General features: G+C 38.1%; 2 protein-coding genes across 2 annotated transcripts; both read right to left on the reverse strand.

The window, feature by feature from the left end:
- Positions 1 to 844: 844 nt before the first annotated feature.
- On the reverse strand, positions 845 to 18,988 carry nan (transient receptor potential cation channel subfamily V member nanchung). The gene is given in 15 exon segments (XM_028308779.1): positions 845 to 1,151; positions 2,232 to 2,474; positions 2,842 to 3,023; positions 3,231 to 3,340; positions 4,825 to 4,959; positions 5,605 to 5,729; positions 6,118 to 6,237; positions 13,433 to 13,660; positions 13,943 to 14,197; positions 14,674 to 14,827; positions 15,690 to 15,879; positions 16,724 to 16,862; positions 17,089 to 17,217; positions 17,404 to 17,582; positions 18,388 to 18,988. Coding segments are annotated over 15 exon segments (2,433 nt in total). The 5' UTR covers positions 18,479 to 18,988; the 3' UTR covers positions 845 to 998.
- Positions 18,989 to 18,996: 8 nt separating this feature from the next.
- Positions 18,997 to 24,216, reverse strand: LOC114355695 (sodium channel protein Nach-like). Its single transcript, XM_028308664.1, has 11 exons — positions 24,084 to 24,216; positions 23,651 to 23,844; positions 22,403 to 22,548; positions 21,694 to 21,824; positions 21,422 to 21,506; positions 20,970 to 21,179; positions 20,751 to 20,841; positions 20,621 to 20,674; positions 20,436 to 20,535; positions 19,703 to 19,812; positions 18,997 to 19,113 (listed from the first exon to the last, which is right to left on the reverse strand). The coding sequence occupies exons 1-11, from the start codon at positions 24,206 to 24,208 to the stop codon at positions 19,016 to 19,018; spliced, it is 1,344 nt and encodes a 447-aa protein (XP_028164465.1). The 5' UTR covers positions 24,209 to 24,216; the 3' UTR covers positions 18,997 to 19,015.
- Positions 24,217 to 24,483: the final 267 nt, after the last annotated feature.

The following is a 24,483-nucleotide window of genomic DNA, read 5'->3' on the forward strand; positions in this document are numbered from 1 at the left end:
AGAGTGTCAAGGCACTAAGCTAGCATAGTGAGATTTGCATTTAGGTAAGAACAACACAAATAACACCAAGTGTGAATAGACTTATCCTAAAATACTTACTCAGGTGGTACAAACACTTCACAGTCTAAATCTATGAGTTTTGGTTTATAGTCATTGTTTCCCGATTTGCTACGGAAGGATATCGAATACCTCGAACTTCTGCATTCTTCTGTTTAAATTCCTTTTTGCTTTCAAGACTCCTTCGGGTCTACTTAATCATCCTTAATTCAGTTTCATTGGCGATCCTCGCCCACTCTCTCTGTTGTCACTTATTCCAAATAAGAGCGAGAAGTATTATCCATGCTATTTATTTATTTATTATCAGTAAATTTAATTAAATCTATCCCTACCTTTTAGTTGATCCTCAGTACCAAAGCCCTCTTCCTATTGGCCATGGGCTGGTTATACCTACACCAGTTGCTACTTGTGCCTTTGAGTCGGAGGAACTCCTGTTCCGCCACCAGTACAATCCTCGCTTATTGTCTCTGACACTCGTTCCTCGTAAGAGAGATGTAGGATTCACCCCCTAACTTAAACGTACCTTTTGGTTGATCCTCAGTACCAAAGCCCTCTTCCCATTGGCCATGGGCTGGCTATACACCAGTTGTTGCTTGTGCCTTTGAGCCGGAGGGACTCCTCGCTCCACCACCAGCACAATCCTCGCCCATTGTCTCTGTCACTCGTTCCTCGTAAGAGAGATGTAGGATTNTATGTCAACGTGAAATTGTGAACTCTGTCAGTTTATATTATAACGCGTTAGATTGTAAACTAACAGTGGGTTAGGTTAGGTTAGATTGTAATTTAACTACGTCAGATTATAATCTGACGAAATTCACAATTTTACGGTGACAGATGTACATCTTACAATTAGTCATCATTACCATTATGAGTGAAAAATTTAGATATTGTATCATAAACGATTAGTCATCATCAGCATGTTGAGTGATTTTGAAAGGTTTTTATTTTCTTGTAGGGTAGTCTCTTGTAGGCGGCGGCGGAGGACGGCCCTTCACGCCTTTCAGCTCGGCCTCCCTTTGCTTCCTTTTCGCTACGATTCGGTCGTGGGTCCTCTTCATTTCCAGGATCTCTTTCATTTCCTCTTTGTCCTCGTCCTGCACAAAAAATATTTATTTGGTTGTAGCAACCAGGCTGCGATTAGAGTGTCAAGTCACTTAGCTAGCATAGTGAGATTTGCATTTAGGTAAGAACAACACAAATAACACCAAGTGTGAATAGACTTATCCTAAATACTTTTTTTTTTTTTATGCTAGCCAAGGCAGGTATTTGACCGCAATCGCACCTGGTGTTAAGTGAGATGCAGTCTAGGATGGTACATATCTGCCCTGTAAGTGCCTATTCACTCTCGCCTTGAAAACGCCCGGATTATAGTGTACTTACTAAGTTACTTAGGTAGTACAAACACTTCACCGTCTAAATCTATGATGAGATAATTTGGTTTAGTCTAGGCGCAGACCACCGATTTTTAGTTGGCCGATACCAAATCGGTGTAATGTGCGCACTTTCATACATGTCCAATGTCCATACTGAATAACAGCCCGACTCAACTATCGGCAAACTATAAGTCGGTAGTCTGCGCCTAGGCTTATAGTCCTTGTCTCCCGATTTGCTACGGAGGGATATCGAATGCTTCAAACTCCTATATTCTTCTGTTTAAATTCCTTATTGCTTTCAAGATTATCACTCCATCGGGCCTACTCATCCCTAGTTCATTGACCTCGCCCACTGTCTCTATTCTATCACTCATCCCAAGTAAGAGCGAGATATAATATAACTCATCCTGCAACCTATCCCTACCTTTTGGTTGATCCTCAGTACCAAAGCCCTCTTCCCATTGGCCATGGGCTGGCTATACACCAGTTGTTGCTTGTGCCTCTGAGCCGGAGGAACTCCTGTTCCACCACCAGTACATTCCTCGCCCATTGTCTCTGTCACTCGTTCCTCGTAAGAGAGATGTAGGATTCATCCCGTAACCTATTATACGTACCTTTTGGTTGATCCTGAGTACCAAAGCTCTCTTGCCATTGGCTATGGGCTGGCTATACACCAGTTGTTGCTTGTGCCTCTGAGCCGGAGGAACTCCTGTTCCACCACCAGTACATTCCTCGCCCATTGTCTCTGTCACTCGTTCCTCGTACGAGAGATGTAGGATTCATCCCCTAACTTAAACGTACCTTTTGGTTGATCCTCAGTACCAAAGCCCTCTTCCCATTGGCCATGGGCTGGCTATACACCAGTTGTTGCTTGTGCCTCTGTGCTGGAGGAACTCCTCGCTCTACCACCAGTACAATCCTGGCCCATTGCCTCTGCCACTCGTTCCTCGTCTCCGCTATCTTCTGGTACGTGTTACCCATCATGGCAATCAACATGTTTACTAAGAGAATAGCCACTATTATCATGTAGATCACGAACAGCAGCTGTAAGGAAATGACATGGGTTAAAAATAGGGTTTCCAGTTTTGTCGTACGAGTAAATCTTGTAACGAACTCTGTGATTACTAAATACTAATCTGTGAACTTTGTGAGACCCTGATAAAGAATATCTAAAGATATAACGAAGAGCTCTCTTAATACAATCTGAAAGGGCCTAAAATACCCAAAATGTAACTACGTTTGTTGTTCTCCAAACAATTAGCTACATGCCTCTTGGACATTTATCTGAAGTACCTAGTATCTGTACGTATCTGAAAGTTTGCTTCTTTCTTATCAAGCGGCTTGTTGCTGGCTGTTCTTAAAAAAAAATCCTGGAATACATCTACTTCAACCAGGCCAGTATACTACACACCTTTGCTTCAATCTCATGGTCAGTCCTCTCGAAGGCGCCGTAGTAGTCGGAGAAGGATGTGAGCGACATGAGGAACATGGCCATGATGCTCTCCATGGGCGAGGGCATGGGGTTCGACACCGAGTCGTCCACGCCCTCAGGAGTGTTGGGGTTGTCGAACGACAGGAAGATTACGTAGTACGCTGAAAAATTATTCAGATGATTATTATAAACCTTTTTTTTATGGAACAGGAAGCAACTGAGCGACGGATCACCTGATGGTATAACATAAGTGATTACCGCTGCCTCACAGCCGCGGGGAAAATAAATAATTAAAGTTACGGATTCAACTTTATCAAACAAAGCGGACTTTGCTAGTAAGAGCTTTGACAATCGGACGCAGTCCTTACCTTGAGAAAAGCCCATGACAAAAACCAAGTAGATGCAGACAAATCGAAGCAAGTCACCCATCACCATGCGGTAGATCATCACCACGAATGGACCGACTGTCTTGAAGCCACTGCAAGAAGAAATAACGCAAACCCCAAAGTAGATGGAATATGAACATGTGATCTAGAAGCTAAAGGTTAAGCTTAACTCAGTCAGTTCCTGAGGTATGGGAGCGACACGGGAGGAGGGGTGACATTAACATATTCTGACGTGACAGAGCATACAAATCTGAAGAATAGGTATCTGAAGTCTCGCTGAATTTGACGTCTCAAAAACACCCTCCTGTGATATAATATGACTCATCCTGTAACCTATCCCTACCTTTTGGTGGATCCTCAGTACCAAAGCCATCGTCCCATTGGCCATGGGCTGGCTATACACCAGTTGTTGCTTGTGCCTCTGAACTCCTGTTCCACCACCAATACATTCCTCGCCCATTGTCTCTGTCACTCGTTCATCGTAAGAGAGATGTAGGATTCATCCCCTAACTTAAACGTACCTTTTGGTTGATCCTCAGTACCAAAGCCCTCTTCCTATTGGCCATGGGCTGGCTATACACCAGTTGCTGCTTGTGCCTTTGAGCCGAAGGAACTCCTGTTCCACCACCAGTACATTCCTCGCCCATTGTCTCTGTCACTCGTTCCTCGTAAGGGAGATGTAGGATTCATCCTCTAACTTAAACGTACCTTTTGGTTGATCCTCAGTATCAAAGCTCTCTTGCCATTGGCCATGGGCTGGTTATACACCAGTTGTTGCTTGTGCCTCTGAGCCGGAGGGACTCCTCGCTCCACCACCAGCACAATTTGACGTCTCAAAAACACCCTCCTGTGCCGCTCCCATATCTCAGGCACTGAGTTAGGCACTAGACCTATAGCATCTCACCGACAGAAGAATAAGAAGTAGGGCGCGGTAGTGAGCATGATGATGACGGCCAGATGGTCCTCCGCCTCGTCGGCGCACCACAGCCGCAGCGTTGGTAGAGCGATCATTAACAAGCAGGAGAAGAGGAACATCACTCTGAAATGATAGTGGAAATCGATTTGCGAATCAGAGATGAGGAAACCAAAATAACCGACATAGGCCACAGAATTACCAGGCGCCAATGACTAGTCTAACGGTGTCCATGCTTCGTGATCCTATGAGCCCTGTTTCACAGCTTCGCATCCCGTGAGTCGCCAAGACTATTGAGGTAAAACCATAAAACCTACTCGTAACACAAGCATATACAGTGTGAGTCACGTTAAAGTGTACATATGAAAATAGATGAAACTAGACCTATTTTTATCGACAAAAAAGAGGTCAAAANTTAACACAAACCCCAAAGAAGATGGAATATGAATATGTGATCTAGAAACTAAAGGTCTAGTACTTAACTCATTCAGTGCCCGAGGTATGGGAGCGGCATGGGAGGGGTGACATTAACCTGACGTGACAGAGCATACAAATCTGAAGAATATCTGAAGTCTCGCTGAATTTGACGTTTCAAAAACACCCTCCTTTTGCCGCTCCCATATCTCAGGCACTGAGTTAGGCACTAGACCTATAGCATCTCACCGACAGAAGAATAAGAAGTAAGGCGCGGTAGTGAGCATAATGATGACGGCCAGATGGTCCTCCGCCTCGTCGGCGCACCACAGCCGCAGCGTTGGTAGAGCGATCATCAACAAGCAGGAGAAGAGGAACATCACTCTGAAATGATAGTGGAAAGTCACCTGATGGGCGATGGAGCGTGCTATACTCGGTTTTTTCCGAATTCCAAAATCATCCTTACTGAGGAGATCCGTAAGAGAACCTAAGTAGCCAGCAAAATTAACAGGCGACAATACGAGTACAACAACGATGTCAGTATTGGACTCTTATGTCTCGTGATCTGAGGAACGCTGATTCGCACCCCGTTACCTCTGGACTATTGTGGTGAAGCCACTTGTAACACTAGCATACATTACTTAAGCCCGTATTCACAAACGATGCTTGCTTAAGTGAAACAGCAAACAGAACGCACAGCGTTGAATAGAGCTCTGTGATTGGTTTGTGTGTCACCCTGTGCGTCCACGCGCACTGTGAGACCTCATAGTAATGTTTGTGAATACGGGCATTAGGCTGAGTTGCACCACCTAACTTTGACCGTAACTATAACGTTAACCGGTGTATTTTGTATAGAGTTTGACAGATTTTTGACGTTTGTCAAAGTTAAAGTAAGTTGGTGCAACCCAGATTTAGCTTATCACAAGAGGTTAACTGGACCTGGACTAAGGACTCTGGATTACCTACAATAACATTACGTAAATTCTTTAAAAAAAAGTTTATTTTAAATTGACAATAGTTAACGTTTACCTTGAAGGTACCGTACTCAAGTTCTCAATAAACATCTTCAGCCCCAGAAACCTCGCTTCTCGCAGCGCAGCTCCAATATACGCTAAGGCTCCGAGCCAGAGCAGTAGTTCAGCTGATATTCGAACCTACAATATTTCATCATTATTTGTAATTTTTAGAAAAACTATCTAATGAATTGCATTCTTGAAACCCTTTAAAACTTTTGTCTATTGAACAAGCAAATACTTACGCACAACATGCAACTCTCACTCAAAAATAAATGTTATTTCTACATTATAAGATGTTTTATGAAGTGGAATATAAATAAGGTGATTAAATGTATTGTTTTGTTATTACTTAGATATTAACTTCATAATTCTTGTTTACATTCGATAATTATAGGCTACCTAATTTTATATTAAAAAAAAATGAAAAGTTGTTTCTTTGACAGTATCAAACGTTAATTTAACTTATTTAGTTATAGCACCTTCAAAGGCAAGTGTATTAATATCAAAGCGGATTTAATTGAGTTACCTTTGCTTGCCAAGGCTCAAAGTCCATTAACCTACACTCCTCCGTGAGGTCTTCCCACCACCCTTCCATATCCGTTTCCTTGGGAGCTTCGGTGGCTGAAATTACGCGAATATTGTTTTACTATCGGTAATTCAATCGATTATACTGAAAATAGTTCGTCCCTCTGAAACCCATTTTTCTCAGAATTACATTTTTTGATATAGAAATCGTGTGAAGCAAAAGTTATATTAACCACTCTGCACGGGATAATAACTTACATTAACCCTCTGAAAAACATGTTTACCTATAGATCCAATTTAAAAGAAGCATTATTTGGACGTTCCAAAAGTGTAGATTAGTATAATCAACCGACTTCAAAAAAAGGAGGAGGTTCTCAATTCGACCCGTATGTTTTTTTTTTCTATGTTTGTTACGCGATAACTCCGCCAATTATGAACCGATTTGAACAAATCTTTTTTCGGCGTATAGGTAATACCTCACGGGTAATAATAGAAAAAACAACCCCCAAGGGTGGAAAATTGGGGATGAACTTTTTTATACGCAATATCTCCGCCGATTATAAATCAATTTGAACGATTAGTTTTTTGTTGAATAGGTATTATCAAAAGGGTGGTTTCATGCGAATTTGAAGAAAATACACTCGGCATCAAATAAATCGCACTTCCCGCGACAAGCACTTATCAAACGTATGCATCCCCACTTCCTACCAACATTGGTACCATTTGAAAGCCTAGTTCTAAACTTCATTTCATTAAAGGAAAGGTTTTTACCCCCATAATGTGTCTTTACAAGGATCCAGAGTCATTTCTTCAAAAAATAGGTAGTTACGCTATAGCCATTTTTTATGACTATAAAACTGTTAAGTTGGGATTAATCGCTATCCATCTGTTAAAGAGGACACGTGAGATCTTTATTTGGTTTTATAGCCATAAAAATTGGTCTAATTGATCCCAGAGGTGAGCCCAATGTGAGGTCTATTTTCAAGTCACATTTATGGTTTATGTTAATCATTTATTTAGAAATGAAATGTATTTTTCTTAAAGGATATTTATTGGGCTTTCAAATAACACCAATATTGTTGGGGTACCATGATTGTGTCAGAAGAAAATCTTTAAAGTTCGCGTCGCGGAAGGTGCGGTTTATTTGATGTTGAGTGTATTTCACCCCCAAGGGTGGAAAATTGGGGATGAACTTTTTTATACGCAATATTTTTAATTTTTAGTTTTTTTTGTGTTCACGCATTTGAAGTCGGTTTTATTTTTTTAAAAAGTTAATTATTTTATTATTCTACAGAATATTTTCTTATTCTGATTCTTTACAAAAAAAATGGTTTAGTAACTAACTTCAAGTTACTAAACCATTTACGAGTATAATTTTATTATTCTACAGAATCTTTTCTTATTCTGATTCTTTACAAAAAAAAATGGTTTAGTAAGTAACGAAAGCAAGTGCAAATTAGGCCTCACGTTTGTCTTTCTCCTTGGTGTGGCTCTTGAACCTCCCGCACATAGGCCCGTCGGGCTTGGAGCCATTCATCAGCTCCACTGCCCCCGGGTCGAACTCCGAGGCATTCAAAGGCATCGTACAGTTCTCTGGAAACAATATGGCCCCTGGTCTATAACTAAACTAAAGTAACGTCTTAATTTATTGTAACTGTGCCCGCGACTTTGTATGCATGAAAATTGTTTTCCAAAACTCATTACATTCATGACATATTTTAGTTATTCGTAATTAGTATACTTAAAAGTATGTTAAAAATCTCTAAAAGTAGCTATGGCTAGTTTTTGTCTTAAATAAAACCTTGAAACTTGTATCATTTTTCTAGTCGTTTCACCAAAGCAAAGCACATAATCACACTGCATGAAATTTTATTAAGTATAGAAGACATTAGCAATGAAAATTTATCATATTTGGCAAGGCTGTCTATTCACTAAATCTTATTTATAACTTGTCCAAAATCTGCAAAGAGAAAGCGACCTTGTAGCAATATGTACAATAGAAGTCCACAAACACGCGTCGGATAAATCATATCCATTATTATCCATCCAATGTCACAAAGGTGACGATTTTCGCTCAAGATTGTGTAACACAGTGCAATCTCATGGCGTAAAGTATGCGCAAAAATGTCAAAAGGTCACTCTGAAAAGGTGTGAAATACACCCAATGTTCGACCTTTAGCTGTAAAAATATATTATTATTCTTAAACGCTAAATTCCATAAATATTAATCAATCTAATGTAATTATTACCTACATTCATCTGTTTTTGAAAGAATAGAGCCCATATTTCAAATTAACTACCTAACTATAATTAGTATTATAGTGCTTTAGCCCGAGTTTCTTCGGCGTACTTAGTTTTCCATAAAAATTTGCTTATAGCCTGTGAGCTATTCTGATCCTATCCTCAAAAACAAATCCAGAGCCAAAAAACTTACCAACATAAGTTACCAGTTCAGTCTCATTCAAAACAGGTCCTGCAGTAGAGTTCAAGGCTGTAGCATTGACTGGTCTCTCAGGTGTCCCGGGGCGAAGGGTGAAGCAGACTAGGGATATCAGGAAGTAGCAGGAGAACAGTATGAACTGACGGTAGAAGCGGAACTTGACGAACGTGTTCCATTTAGTTTTGAGGAGATCGATTAGCATGCCTTCAAGGAGCTCTAAATGCTCATCTTTTTCCTAAAAATAAAATAAACGTATTGGATATTAATTTAATATGAAATGAAATTAGTTATTTTACTTCAATAGTCTAAAGTAGGTAATTGGTAAGAAAAGTTTATTGCATCCTTATTTTAATGTTACTTAATAAAGACGTTCTTATAAACGTAAACTCAAAGCTAGGACATCTACTTTAGATATCCTAGAATTAAGTAAGTAAGGGAAAGCTATGTATGTACCTGAAACTAGATTAAAATAGTACATTAATGAGGAAACTCTATTTTACGGCAAATCTAACCAATCCATCCGAAGAAAAATTAAAGCATGCCTAGCAATCTAAAAGAGCAAATCCACTCACCCCAAAAACTACTAGATTAAGAGCAGAGTCCTTACTAATGAGCCCTGTCTCCGTGTCTATAGTGTCCACTTGCCCCAAAGGATAGGCCGCACACGTAGTAGCCCCGATTTGCCAGTATATCTCCCTTTCGATGTTGAGGATGTGGAAGAATAGTTCGGTCCGGGCGAGCTTGGCAGCCAGGGTCAGGGGCGTGAGGTTCAGAGAGTTGCGAATGTTGAGGGAAGCACCCACTTCGTATGCCATGTCGAATGTGCTCTGATGAAAATAAAATCAATCATACGTCATGCATGTTATGGTACTTTAATTTAGTTTAAGACCTAAAATTCTATCCATAGGTGTCCATTCCAATTCGTCACAAACGTCATGGGCCAGCGATGATAAGAAGCAGCGCAAGAACTCACATGTTAGAAAAATAAAGACCAACGAAATCTACCTATCATCATTATTCTCCCCAAATTATCTGGCACTGTGCCACCTAGCAATCGAATCCAGGACCTCTGAGAGTCGTCATTTATTCTTGACTAACATTTTAGGGCGCGCGCATACTGTGTTATGTCAACATAGCACAGAGCATACGAATGGATAAACAAGCAATCAAGCAATCAAGCAAATGAAGTCTTATTTACATGTTTGTGAACCGTACTGCTGGACAGGAGTTGGTAACTATTTAGAACCTTATTACGTAACCGTTCTGTATAGCAGCCTTATTTGTTTTTCAAATGTGTAACTTACAATCTTGTCATAAATGACCAGCATGTGCAGCACTGTGTTTCCATTAGTGTCTTGGTTGTTGGGGTCTGCCCCTCTCGCTAGAATCAGGCGGTAGCACTCCTCTTGGCCCAGACACGCCGCGAAGCTGAGAGGATACTCGCCCCAGTAGACATATCTGTAATTTATAAATAAATCACTCTTATTAAAAACTCATATTTAATGCTTTTGAAATTCATGACTTTATCTTAATGAACGAACTTTCATATAAACATAGTTCTACGCGTTGAGATTATTTGTTCATTACTACGAAACTTTGCTACGAAATTAGTGTACAGATTTCTGCCAGGTGCTACGTGTAAGTACATCTACATTTATGTCATCGTGATAATCAAAATACTAATTTAACCACTTTAATTAAAACAACCTACATAGGTACTAAAATAATGTGCCACAAAANGGTCAAAAAATTTTTGAGATTTTTTTTTAATTTTTTATAGAATTTTTTTTCTTCCAATTACTTATTGTAAAGAAAACATAATAACTTTTAAACTAAGCGGTATATCCTGATGAAATAAAAACAGTAATAATGCTAAATAACAGGCGATACTAAAAAACTACATAAAATACACAAAAAAGGCCAACAAATAATAAAAAATGATACTTTTTGAAAAAAATCTGCTTTTAAATTCGTGTTTTTTTGGTTATTTGATAAATTTCTCCAAAAAATGCCCCTATAACCGGTAATTTTTATCACTTTGTATTATTCTCTATCGTGTTACCTTTGTAAAACTAAAAATCGCATGTCTCTATCCCTATCACAACGTTTGCAATGATCGTTTGAACTAAGCCTCTCCGGGCGCGCCATTCAACGCTTCGTTAACAACGAAACTGAAAATGGCTCTAGATTTGTAATTTTGATAAAGACAAGTTAGATTTCAAATAAAAACAAAAGATTTTGAAGTAAAATAAGCATTTTAGTTAAAATTAAAATTGTCTCTACCTGTAGCGGAGAAAAATGTTGTGGCAGGCCTATGTTCAAACGATCATAGCAAATGTTGTGATAGGGATAGAGACATGCGATTGTTGGTTTTACAAAGATAATACGATAGAAAATAATACAAAGTAATAAAAACCACCTGTTATAGGGGCATTTTCTTGAGAAATTTGACAAATAACCAAAAAAACACGAATTTAAAAGCAGATTTTTTTCAAAAAGTATCATTTTTTATTATTTGTTGGCCTTTTTTGTGTATTTTATGTATTTTTTTAGTATTGCCTGTTATTTAGCATTATTATTGTTTTTATTTTATCAGGATATACCGCTTAGTTTAAAAGTTATTACGTTTTCTTTACAATAAGTAATTGGAAGAAAAAAAATTCTATAAAAAATTAAAAAAAAATCTCAAAAAATTTTTGACCTCTTTTTTGTCGATAAAAATAGGTCTAGTTTCATCTATTTTCATATGTACACTTTATCGTGACTCACACTACCTAATCACCAGGGATTATATGAGCCTAATATATTCGTACATATTACATAGGTAGGTAGTTTTTAGTCAATGTCAACGTTTACCTTGAAGGTACCGTGCTCAAGTTCTCAATGAACATCTTCAGCCCCAGAAACCTCGCTTCTCGCAACGCAGCTCCGATATACGCTAAGGCTCCGAGCCAGAGCAGTAGTTCAGCTGATATTCGAACCTACATTTCATTGTGATTTTTAGAAAAAATTATGTACCTAATTAATTGCATTCTTGAAACAATTTAAAACTTTTGTCTATTGAACAATGCGACTCTCACTCAAAAATATGTTAGAAATAACATATTTTTGAGTGAGAGTCGCATCATCATTTTTACATTATAAGAAGTTTTATGAAGTGGAATATAAATAAGGTGATTATTCTTTTTGTATTACTTAGATATTAACTTCATAATAATTCTTGTTTACATTTCGATAATTTTAGCCTACCTAATTTTATATTCAAGAAAATGTGAAGTTGTTTCTTAACTTATTTAGCTATAGCACCTTCAAAGGCAAGTGTATTAATATCAAAGCAGATTTAATTGAGTTACCTTTGCTTGCCAAGGCTCAAAGTCCATTAACCTACACTCCTCCGTGAGGTCTTCCCACCACCCTTCCATATCAGTTTCCTTCGGAGCTTCAGTGGCTGAAATTATGCGAATATTGTTTCAATATATGATACTGAAAATAGTTCATCCCTCTGAAACCCATATTTCTCAGAATTACATTTTTTGCTATAGAAATCCAAAAGTTATATTAACCACTCTGCACGAGAGAATAACTTACATTTTACCATTATTATAAGTTCATAACCCTCTGAAAAACTTGTTTACCTATAGGTAGATCAAATTTAAAAGAAGTATTATTTGGACGTGCCAAAAGTGTACGAGTATAATTTTATTATTGTACAGAATCTTTTCTTATTCTGATTCTTTACAAAAAAAATGGTTTAGTGACTAATTTGAAGGATTACTATAAGTATAAAGATCTTGTTTTAAAACAGTACTTAAAAGACCTACATAAGATCGCCTGTAAGTAACGAAAGCAACTGCAAATTAGGCCTCACGTTTGTCTTTCTCCTTGGTGTGGCTCTTGAACCTCCCGCACATAGGCCCGTCGGGCTTGGAGCCATTCATCAGCTCCACGGCCCCCGGGTCGAACTCCGAGGCATTCAAAGGCATCGTACAGTTCTCTGGAAACAATATGTCCCCTGGTCTATAACTAAACTAAAGTAACGTCTTAATTTATTGTAGCACTGCCCGCGACTTTGTATGCGTGAAAATTGTTTTCCAAAACTCATTACATTCATGACATATTTAGTTATTCGTAATTAGTAAGTCGGTATAATAACATAAAAGTAACTATGGACAAACATACATGACTATGTTTTTGTCCTAAATAAAACCTTGACACTTGTATCATTTTTCTAGTCGTTTCACCAAAGCAAAGTACGTCATAATCACACTGCATGAAATTTTATTAAGTATAGAAGACATTAGCAATGAAAATTTATCATATTTGCCAAGGCAGTGTATTCACTAAATCTTATTTATAACTTGTCCAAAATCCGCAAAGAGAAAGTGACCTTGTAGCAATATGTTTACAATAGAAGTCTACAAACATGCCTCGGATAAATCATATCCATCCAATGTCACATAGGTGACGATTTTCGCTCAAGATTGTGTAACACAGTGCAATCTCATGGCGTAAAGTATGCGCAAAAATGTCAAAAGGTCACTGAAAAGGTGTGAAATACACCCAATGTTCGACCTTTAGCTGTAAAAATCTATTCTTAAACGCTAAATGCCACAAATATTAATCATTCCAATGTAATTATTACTTACACTCATCTGTTTTTGAAAGAATAGAGCCCATATTTCAAATTAACTACCTAACTTTAATTAGTATTATAATAGTGCTTTAGCCCGAGTTTCTTCGGCGTACTTAGTTTTCCATATAAATTTGCTTATATGTAGTCTCCTCAAAAACTTTGCGTTTTAATATTAAAAAATTTACTTACTATGACAATCCGCGGTACAATTCCAAAGCAAAGACACTTACCAACATAAGTGACCAGTTCAGTTTCATTCAAAACAGGTCCTGCAGTAGAGTTCAAGGCGGTTGCATTGACTGGTCTCTCAGGCGTCCCGGGGCGAAGGGTAAAGCAGACGAGGGATATCAGGAAGTAGCAGGAGAACAGTATGAACTGACGGTAGAAGCGGAACTTGACGAACGTGTTCCATTTCGTTTTGAGGAGATCGATTAGCATGCCTTCGAGGAGTTCTAAGTGCTCATCTTTTTCCTAAGAAATAAAATAAATGTATAAATTAACTCAATATGAGGTCAATAATTAGGTACTCAATAGGTTTATTGCATTCTTAATGTTTACTACATGTATTCCAGTCCTCTTATCTCCCACAGTAGGTAAGTAATGATTAAGTTAATTCTGGAGAAACTGTAAATGTGCGTGGAACGAGATTAAAATACAACAATGAGGAAACTCTATTTTATGGCTTATTCAACTTATTAGTATTATAGAACTGAAGCGATTGAACTATCTGCCACTTTAAGTAATTTAACTTACCCCAAAAACGACCAAATTGAGAGCAGAGTCCTTACTAATGAGCCCTGTCTCCGTATCTATAGTGTCCACTTGCCCCAAAGGATAGGCCGCACACGTAGTAGCCCCGATTTGCCAGTATATCTCCCTTTCGATGTTGAGGATGTGGAAGAATAGTTCGGTCCGGGCGAGCTTGGCAGCCAGGGTCAGGGGCGTGAGGTTCAGAGAGTTGCGAATGTTGAGGGAAGCACCCACTTCGTATGCCATGTCGAATGTGCTCTGATGAAAATAAAATCAATAATACGTCATGCATGTTATGGTACTTTAATTTAGTTTAAGACCTAAAAGTCTATCCATAGTTGTCGATTCCAATTCGTCACAAACGTCATGGGCCAGCGATGATAAGAAACAGCGCAAGAACCCACATGTTAGAAAAATAAAGACCAACGAAATCTACCTATCATAATTATTCTCCCCAAATTATCTGGCACTGTGCCACATAGCAATCGAATCCAGGACCTCTGAGAGTCGTCATTTATTCTTAACTAACATTTTAGGGCGCGCGCATACTGTGTTAAGTCAACATAGCACAGAGCATACGAATGGATAAACAGCATCAAGCAAATGAAGTCTTACTTGACATGTTTGTTAACTATACTGCTGGACAGGAGTTGGTAAACTATTGAGAACCTTATTACGTAACCGTTCTGTATAGCAGCCTTATTTGTTTGTCAAAAGTATATGGTATAACTTACAATCTTGTCATAAATGACCAGCATGTGCAGCACTGTGTTCCCATTAGTGTCTTGGTTGTTGGGGTCTGCCCCTCTCGCTAATATCAAACGGTAGCACTCCTCTTGGCCCAGACACGCTGCGAAGCTGAGAGGATACTCGCCCCAGTAGACATATCTGTAGTTCATAATATCACTCTTACTAAAAACTCCTGTACTTTTGATTTAATTTCATGACCTATCTCGATAAAAGAACTTTAAAATTAAATAAACCATCTCTACGCGTTACAATAAAATAATTCAGTGCTACGAAACTCAGTGAAAAAACTTTGAAATACATATAAATAAACCTTATACGCGTTACCTACAATAAAATAGTTTCAGTGCTACGAAACCTCGCTACGGATTGAGCCAGTGCAGTGTGGGGTGTGTGCTCTAAATTGTGTCCTCTCTAGATTCCATCTTTGCTGTGTCATCATGATAATCAAAATGCTAATGTTTGTAATGTAATGTTTTAATAAACAATTAAAATTTTAATTAAAACAACCTACTATAATAAATTGTCACAAAAGTGTCAGTTTTATAAATCTGTGGTCAGTAGCTAGTAGTAACAAATTGCTGCACTAATTGCCGCGTTTAACGCAGAATTAGCGGCTCTTTGGAACGTGCTATCGTTTATAAGAACACTTGATTTATCGACGCTCTGTTAAAGCGCTTAAAGCCGTATCCATCATTCATAAAAGAGAGCTTATTATCGTTTAATTGTAGAGATCATTGGAATAAATATTTCTACTTATTATAAAAAGTTAAAGTTTGTAGAGAGTTAATTTATAGGAATGAAGTAGGTAATTAGTGGAATTACTGAATTGATTTTGAAAATTCTTCCAACATTAGAAACCTTGTTTCCGAGTGACATAAATATTTACATTACATGCAGTTAGGCTTAAATAAAAAACACACAAGGATTTCGGGCCTCAGTTACTTAGTGAGCATCTTCCTTCACATAACTGAAATTATATCAAGAGACCAACTATACCTACCCGACATAGTTAGTGTCCCGGGTAACATTGACCCACTCGTGGTCTAGCGAGTCGGACCTTGAAGCCTTCTGGTCTTCGGGGCACATGAAGTTCCCGCAGCACCTCTCGTGGTAATCCGCGCCCGCATCCAACAGAAACTTTACCATTGTAGGGTCTTCGTTGACTATCGTCATGTGCAGTACACTCTCCCCTTTGGAAACAAAAGAGTTGTATCTGTATAAGACGAACTTACGATTTTCAATATTGTAGGTATTTGGCGCAAATTGAAAACTCACATCTCTATGAACAAGTGAGAGATATAAGTTGACTTTGTACTTTTACCTCATACTTAAATGAATGCTATCTACAGCTACAGTGTAAAATCTAGCTTATATCTACATAATATGAATATTATGATCATTACTCATAATAAAATTGTATAGGTAATATCGCTTATTTCAAATAGTAATGCGTTTTTATACACTGTAATTTTTATTTTGCTTATTAATTAATAAAGTTGACCTCAAAACAATTAACTAGGCTGAGTAATTTCCTATCTGACCCTGAATTTGCCTTAGTTAAACATATTGACGTTGAAAATATTCATAAATCACTGGGCGATAAATTTTTCAGCAATCCAGTTATCGGACGCTCTATCAAATTAACTAAGCTGCTCTACCACGCCACGGCCGATTGTGCAGATAAGCATGGGAAAGTATTTATCAGAATTAACACCGTTTTACCCCTTGACGTGGAAAAGTGGGGTACAAAAATATTTATGGGCAATAAAGAGAGGTATCAAAGATGGCTAATATCCAAAATGTTGATATTGAAACTGGCTATCATACCTAAATTAGTATGAAAACAAAATGTAGAGTCTTACAACGTACAAATAAATATCCCACATCAAAAAATTTGATAATTTCAAGGCAAACAAAATGTTATATAATTCACTAACACACATACAATCTGACTGTTCTGGGGTACTTAAGCTAATAAATAAAAGTGACTCTCGGTATCCCCGGAATCTCTAAAAGTATATTAACTCTCCTTACCATAATATTCGTCGCTCATGTAGATGTCGTTGATGAGCTTAGGGTAGAAGCGCAGGAGCCTCTTGGCGAGGTCTGCCAAGAGGGAAGTTGCATTCAGCAGGCAAAGGTGTAGGATTGTTTCGCCGACTGCTCCGCGCTCCTTGAAACATGATAAAACTATCATCATCATCATTTCAGCCATAGGACGTCCACTGCTGAACATATTCCCTCAATGATTTCTACAATGGCCGGTTGGTGGCGGCCTGCACCTAGCGCATTCCTGCTACCTGTATGAAGCCGTAAGTCCACCTTATGGGTGAACATCCTACGCTGCGTCCAAAATTACAGTACCAAATGTATTTAAAAAAGTTTTTGTAGTATTTTACCTTGAGGTCCCAACACAGTTCCCTGTAACCAGAAGGGTTGGCGTCGTATTCCTCTTGGCTTACCGCCGGCCAGTCTTTTTCTACGTCAAATTCTTCATCAGGATTTTCCATTCCTCGCAACGGTGGGAGCTATATTTATGGTAAAATGTTGCAGGTTAATTACACAATAATTACAGCAACTACTGTGTGCTAAAATAAATGTAAATACAAGTTTTATTTGAAAAAAGTATCATCCTCTATTCCTCTTGATCGTAGTCTATCGATCGCAATCTACAATAAAGAGGATACCAGGAAAATCGGGAGTAGACCACTTACCAGCTTGTGCCTGGGTCGTTCTTTGTTTCGCAGAAGCACAAGATGTGATATAGGTATATACCGGCCCTTGCCCTTATTGTAGAGAAACGGCTCCACCTTTGTCTTGATTGCGTGGTCTATCTCTGCGTACTGCTTGTTTTGGACAGCCCGTTTCATCATGTCTACTAGGAGTCCACCACCTAAAAAAGATGTTACTGGTCTCCTTGCGATGTCTTCTCTGATAATTATCAGGGAAAGTATGATAAATAAATATGGGCCTGACTACAAACCAGACATCATAACCTTCAATTAAAGGGTACGAAAAAATTAGTCTTACTGAGGACGTGTCCGCAATAACTTAGCTTTCTGTAGCCCTTCAAGTACCTACCTGTGAATCGAGACAATATGAATCAATTTTTACTGATGTGTCATGCCCAAATGCGACCGTTTATAGCTTTCCATGGGATAATATCGTTTCCTAAATCAACTTCATCAGGAATTGAACTTTAAAGTTCAAACCCATGGCGTTCAATCTTCGATGGAAAAGCCTCTGTTTATCATAGGCCACGCAAGCGCAACACAAGACAACATAAGAGGGCTTCTTACTTTCTCCTTTATTGTTTAGCGACATGAAGAAATATTAGGTAATAATGTGGTACCTACTATGGTCAAAGCAGAATAAACAATAGCCAATAACGCAATTTTTTTACGTTGACTTTTGAAAAATCTATTATGATAGCGCATTGTGCATCAACAATATGGGAGGTAGGGCTCCAATTCGACACCCTAAGTACTTACTTTTATGTTGTAACCTTTTAAATGTCATCCGTGATCTGCGATGGAAGTGTGACCGATATAATCGAATTAAATGTTTAACTATGTAGCTCATCAACTTTGCGAAACGTTTAGGCCTTACCGAAAGTTCACATTTAGAAATTCAAAACTTGTTTCTGTCCATTGCATATTAATGTGAATTATAGAGATATCAATAACAATCACATTTACCTTTCAAGTCGATTAGTTTGTACAGCTTCTGCGTCGATGTTCCTGCCTGTTTCTTCACGCCACTTGTAACATTACTCTCTGTATTACCCATTTTGTCACTTTTACGTAACCTTTGTTTGTTCTATCAGAATTTCCTAGTCCAATTATCTTAAGTTACTCTTATATTTTGGCGAAATGGTGTAAGGTAATAGCATGTTTTTTACGCTGGATGTTAGATGGAAAAGTTTATATCTCCGAGTCGGAGGGAATATCGATAAAGCCGCCTCGTTGTCATAACGATGGATACGCCGGGGATTCAAGGGTAAACACGTGACTTTTATTCCAGTTTATTTTTGGATTACATTATTATCCTTATTTCTTAAGTGTATACTGTATATGAATAAATAACGATAACGATGGAGATTAGAATTCATAAATTATACTGCTCCAACTGGTTTTACTTTCTGCAAATGTTTATTTTGTGTGGTATACAATAAAGACAGTTTATCATAATAACTATAAATAATTCACAGCTGTTATAGAAAAAAGTGAAAGCTAACTCTTGGTTTGATTCTCATTTCTTATCTAAACTTATTTTCTTAAAGCTTTTAAAGTAAATACCAAAAGCAGATAAAATTCGCCTAACTTTTTACATCCTTCTGGGAGATCTAAAAACGAGGTAAAGTACTTCTACAATACTTAAAATCGACGCACCGGTGAACAGGCTGACCATACCTCCTATGGACACTGAAAAAACAAATAGAGTGACCATGAAACTGTTTATTTTAGAAGCTAATATGGAAACATTATGAAGAGTAACTTTCGAATGTTCTGTGTTATCTGTTGTATAAGAACGCCTTTCGTAGAATTCAAATATTTTTTTAAACCTTCCGGTTCACACCTAAACCAGTTGGCCGGTACTGAATGATTTCTTCTTATTCAATAGAGTTTTGTAACAGTAGCCCTCTGGTAGGTAGCTCCATTTATATGCAATGATTAATATTAAAGAAGCGATCTAAATGCATGTCCATTACAACTTAAGTACCTACAGTAAGATGCAATGTTATTAATGTGGGACTCTATAATTAATTTATAGGAGCCAGCCAGGAATAAATAGGATAAAATGAATTAAAAACTGAGATCTAGAAATCAGCAATAAAAAACACGCCGTTTCGCGACACCTGCCTATAATTTATACTGACCCCATAAAATACTACGAAATAGGACCCTAAGAATTAGTGTAACTTTGGTAGAGTAAGCCTACCATAATGTACTCGTATAGTTTGAATACTTTATTCAGCACTATATTTGTTTTATTTACTAAATATCTTCTCACCAACAAAATCCAAATTGGTCCGGACCAGGTTCCTCGTATAACGCAGGGTAGGCAGCGACGCCATGCGGATACTAACCAAAGCACCCTGGTATTCTTCATTCACCCAATTCCTGTAGAAAGTTATTTTAGTTGTTATTCTTGTCTCATTAGTCTTGTAATGAAGCAGAACCATCACTTGAAATCTAANCAATAAAATTTAACGACTCTACCATCCTTTTAAAGTATGGTTTTTAACTATTCTTCAACCAGGATAAGTACCTAACGACATGTTTTATTTTTAACCAGTAGGTACAAGTAATGTAGTGGCTAAGAAGACAAGAGAAAAAAGCTTTTTGTCAACGATATCATGACTTCGTAATATAGAAGTAATTTAAGAAATTTTTTCATGACAAAAGGGACAGGCAAAGCGATTTAGTATGAAGGCAACCGCAATGCGACATTTCCCAACATGAAAAAACAGACCGTGAGAGCACCTAAAAACTAGATATGAAATGCGGTTACTCTACAAGATTTTTATGACTACGTGAGACTTTGCTGTATCGAAGAGCCAAGGAGAAAGAAAATACTGAAAATGTTGAAACGTATTATTCATTTCAGTTTCATTTTTCTAAACAATGGAGTGAAATACTTACAAATTATCTAAAGTAAATAAAAATTAACTCACTTCGTCATTTGCTTTACATATTTACACATATTTTAGGAAAAATGCAAGCTGTGGTAGGTAATTCCTTACCTAGAAATGTGTATGGTAGTAAGTTCACTCTCAACACAGGAGGGTAGACAAGTCTTATCATGATTGTCATGTTTGTCAGCACCCAACTTTTGTTTTTGGACTGAAAAATATAATCTTTTTATTCAACTACTTTGATACTACCAAGATTGGGGATCCTATAGAATAGAATCTGGAATCCATCTTACCTTCAACGTCAACTACACAATTCAGTCCTGTATAGTTACAGTACTTAGTTTCATCTGCAAACAATGGCAAAAGTGATAAAAAATATAGAAATAGAAAGCTTTTTTCAAATCGTTGAATAGAAAAACTTACAAGAAGTGTGACGGGCAGGATGAATGCATCCACAATGTTCGTAAAAATGCTCTGTCTCTTGCGCTAAACGACAAGCGCCGTAAGAATATACCTAGAGGAGAAAAAATAATTTGAAGACAAAAGGATCTTGGAGAGCCTGATGAAATTCGATTACTTAAATGCAGCATTTAATATCACTTTCGTATAGAAAGTTTTTAAGTAGGTACGTATAAGTCTTACCGGATAGGTATGCAACTTTCTTTCAGGTACTTCTTCAAGGTTTCTGCAATGTCTGACGTCGATACCCTCAGCCAGCAACATGGGGTCGTTCTCCATCTCTACCATGGAGAAAAGGAATTGTACTCGGTTCTCTGATCTAGCTTTTACGTCGAATTTGAACTTAAAATCCAGGTTGTTTGTTGAAAGCTCTTCTGGACTGTGCACAGAGATCTAGAAAAGGGAGTTAGAAGTTAAGTCAACAAGGGAGTAAAGGGAACAGCTCTGATACCAAAACTGATTAGTTTTTAAGAATTTCCTATATTTCAAGTACGCGCCATGATCACACATTATGTGATATTGCTGACCGTAAAACTTTAGTGCAAACAATTTAGGTGGTGAATGAACTTATGGTGAAGGACCATCCTGGGTGCTATATTGATTGACTCTCGAATTGTTTAGAAGAGATTACTCACATAGGCTTCATACAAAAGGCGATATGTTAAAATTCCTGGTCCAGTCGACCTATTCACAGCATACAGCGGCTCGTCACGAGAGCTCCTGCAAGAATTGCAATACAGGTTCCTTTACACTGATAGTAACATACGTGCATATCAGTCATACGACTACTGCTAGGCGTTCAAACATTCCTACACTATGTTATCACATGATCTTTATCTAGTAAGCCTGAGTGTCATTTTACGAGTTTTTTATCGCTCTATCTATATCATTACATCTGTCTACTCACTCGCTCTGTAAGGTGTTGAAAGAAAAGCAATATCCGTACTCTGAGTCGACCAAACGAAACTTTTCGCAGCAAGGAAATTTTTCGCCGTTGAAGCGACAGTCCGTAATCATATCAGTACATTTCTGCCTAACCTAGATAGAATACACAATCAGTTACAATCGGGTCAGTTCGATATGTTTTTAAAAATATATTTCCAACTAAAGTAAATACAGTGTGTGGCGCCATTGTTTTTACTAAACAAACGTACGTGGACGTGTTGTGTTGAATTCATTAAAAATGGCAGAGATGAGTGGAAAACATAAAACAGTGACATGCACGTGTTTCCTTGCTAACGTGAGTATGAAGTTTGCAATATCTTTTATTTCAATGTACTCAAGAAATGTAACAAGAAGCACTTTGGAAGTTACTAAACTTAGTAGATAGGTAACTGAACCCATTCCCCACTAGTCAATTCTTCTTGCCAAATTACGAAACCGCCAAAGAACTATACTTACTTCAAGCCTTTACTACGACTTCAATAAATAAGATCGTGTACTAATATGTTATGACTTATGGACAAAAAGATAGAGTCTGAGTATAAGTATGAAATATGTTAACCTATCAAATTACTCCAGATTAATCTACGATATCGTATGAGTTACTGCTGGCAACGAAGTTTTATGAGTCAGCATTGCTATTATGAGCCAGTCAGATACATATAAAATCTTACGTTCTCCATGACGTCCCTCCACGGCACATCGCAAGGCACCAGAGTGCCGCACGGCACACAGTACGACTTGCCACAAGTGCCACGGCCGTATAGCAACTCCGTGAGATACTTCTTAACATCGAAGTTTAACGGTCCCATCAATTCCGCTGTTAAGAAAAAAAAGTCCTAATCAAGAATCAACCTCATTAAATTGTTCAGAGACGCCTTTGAGTCCATATACTTATCGATCTACAGGTTGACCTTATATTCCCTCTCACCGTAAATCCTTAAAAAAGCTAAATGTTAACTAATTTATCTGTGTTTTAAAACATATGTATTTAGAACTTTAGCTGCAAAATGTTCACTCCACTGCCCGACAGAAGTATAGGTACCTACTAACTTTGTGTATTGAAGTGGTATAAATTAGTAGTATGCAGATTAATTAATCATCCATAACGCGCTGCGTTGCTTGTGTTATCTAATCTCTTAGAAACTTCAGTTTAGTTTCAGACTAATATTACTGACGACCCTTCCTCAGATTACTTAATAGTTACACCCTACAAAGTGTTTCATTTATCAAAATTTTGGCAAAGATTTTTTTCCTGTTTAATTTAACCATCTAAAGTACGCCTGCGAAGGGACGAAATTATTCTGCACTGGTATAGTACTCGTATAGTTACTATTAGAAAACTTCGGATATATGACTAACGGTACAAAGCTGCGAACTTTCTCTGAGCGGGCTTCAGACTGTAGCCATCAGACCGTCGCCCACTGCAGGTAGCGCGTGTCCGGAGTGAAGTTCACTTGATCCCCGCGCTCCACCACCAGTAGAAAGTACAGGCTGTAAGACTGTCTATTTACTAAGTCTTTAGTAAGACTAACGGTACAGAGCCGCGAACTTCCTCTGAGTGGGCTTTAGGCTGTAGCTCTCACAGATCGTCACGGTGGGGAACACCGTCGCCCACTGCAGGTAGCGGGTGTCCGATGTAAAGTTCACCTGGTCCCTTCGCTCTACCACCAGTAGGAGGTACAGGCTGTAAGACTAGTCTAGTTACTACGTCTTTGGTTAAGACTAACGGTATAGAGCCGCGAATTTCCTCTGAGCGGGCTTCAGGCTGTAGCTCTCGCAGACCGTCACGGCGGGGAACACCGTCGCCCACTGCAGGTCGCACGTGTCCGATGTAAAGTTCACCTGGTCCCCTCGCTCCACCACCAGAAGAAGGTACAGGCTATAAGACTAGTCTAGTTACTGTCTTTGTTAAGACTAACGGTACAGAGCCGCGAACTTCCTCTGAGCGGGCTTCAGGCTGTAGCTCTCGCAGACCGTCACGGCGGGGAACACCGTCGCCCACTGCAGATAGCGTGTGTCCGGGGTAAAGTTCACCTGGTCCCCGCGCTCTACTACCACCAGAAGAAGGTATAAACACCCGCTTGAGATGACCAGGATTACTATCCAGAACAACCTAGAAACGTATGTACGCACATCACTAATCTAAGATCGGAACTTAAAAACAAAGAACACTAATGAAGTGTTTAACTTCATATTGTTTTTAATTATTCAGGTGTTTTCTTTCTAAAATATCTTGTAGACGCACGCACGCAGGTTATTTTGATTCCTATACCTACCGTTCTATAACAATAATTAGTTAAAAAAAAAGTCAATTCAACTCTTTCAAAAGCAATAAATGATGCGTAATCTCACCTGAAGGCTATAAAGGAATCATGTCGAAATAAATATTTTAATCCGTGTATCCCACTGTTCCTTCCAAAGAACAAAACTCTTTTGTTTAACACTTGAAATACATTGTTTAGTATTTTAGGATACATTTTCTGTTTTTAAAATAGCACAACCTGAAATACCTTACTTTTCCATAGTATCTGTCTATACTCAATGACTAGTGCTGCGACCCAAAGCTTTTTAATTAAAAAGCCAATTACTTAAGTGCTGCAATATTTAAATAATACTTGAATTTTCAGATTGATCTACCACTTAACTATATTAATAAACGAATACTTACCACTAGGGTGCATGCTAACTCTTCAAGGTTCATGTTTCAAAAAAATAAAAACATTTATATTGATGTCACATTAATTTATAATAA

This window comes from Ostrinia furnacalis, unplaced genomic scaffold, assembly GCF_004193835.3.
Source record: "Ostrinia furnacalis isolate ACB-3 unplaced genomic scaffold, ASM419383v2 OfSCF2491, whole genome shotgun sequence".
Lineage (NCBI taxonomy): Eukaryota > Metazoa > Arthropoda > Insecta > Lepidoptera > Crambidae > Ostrinia > Ostrinia furnacalis.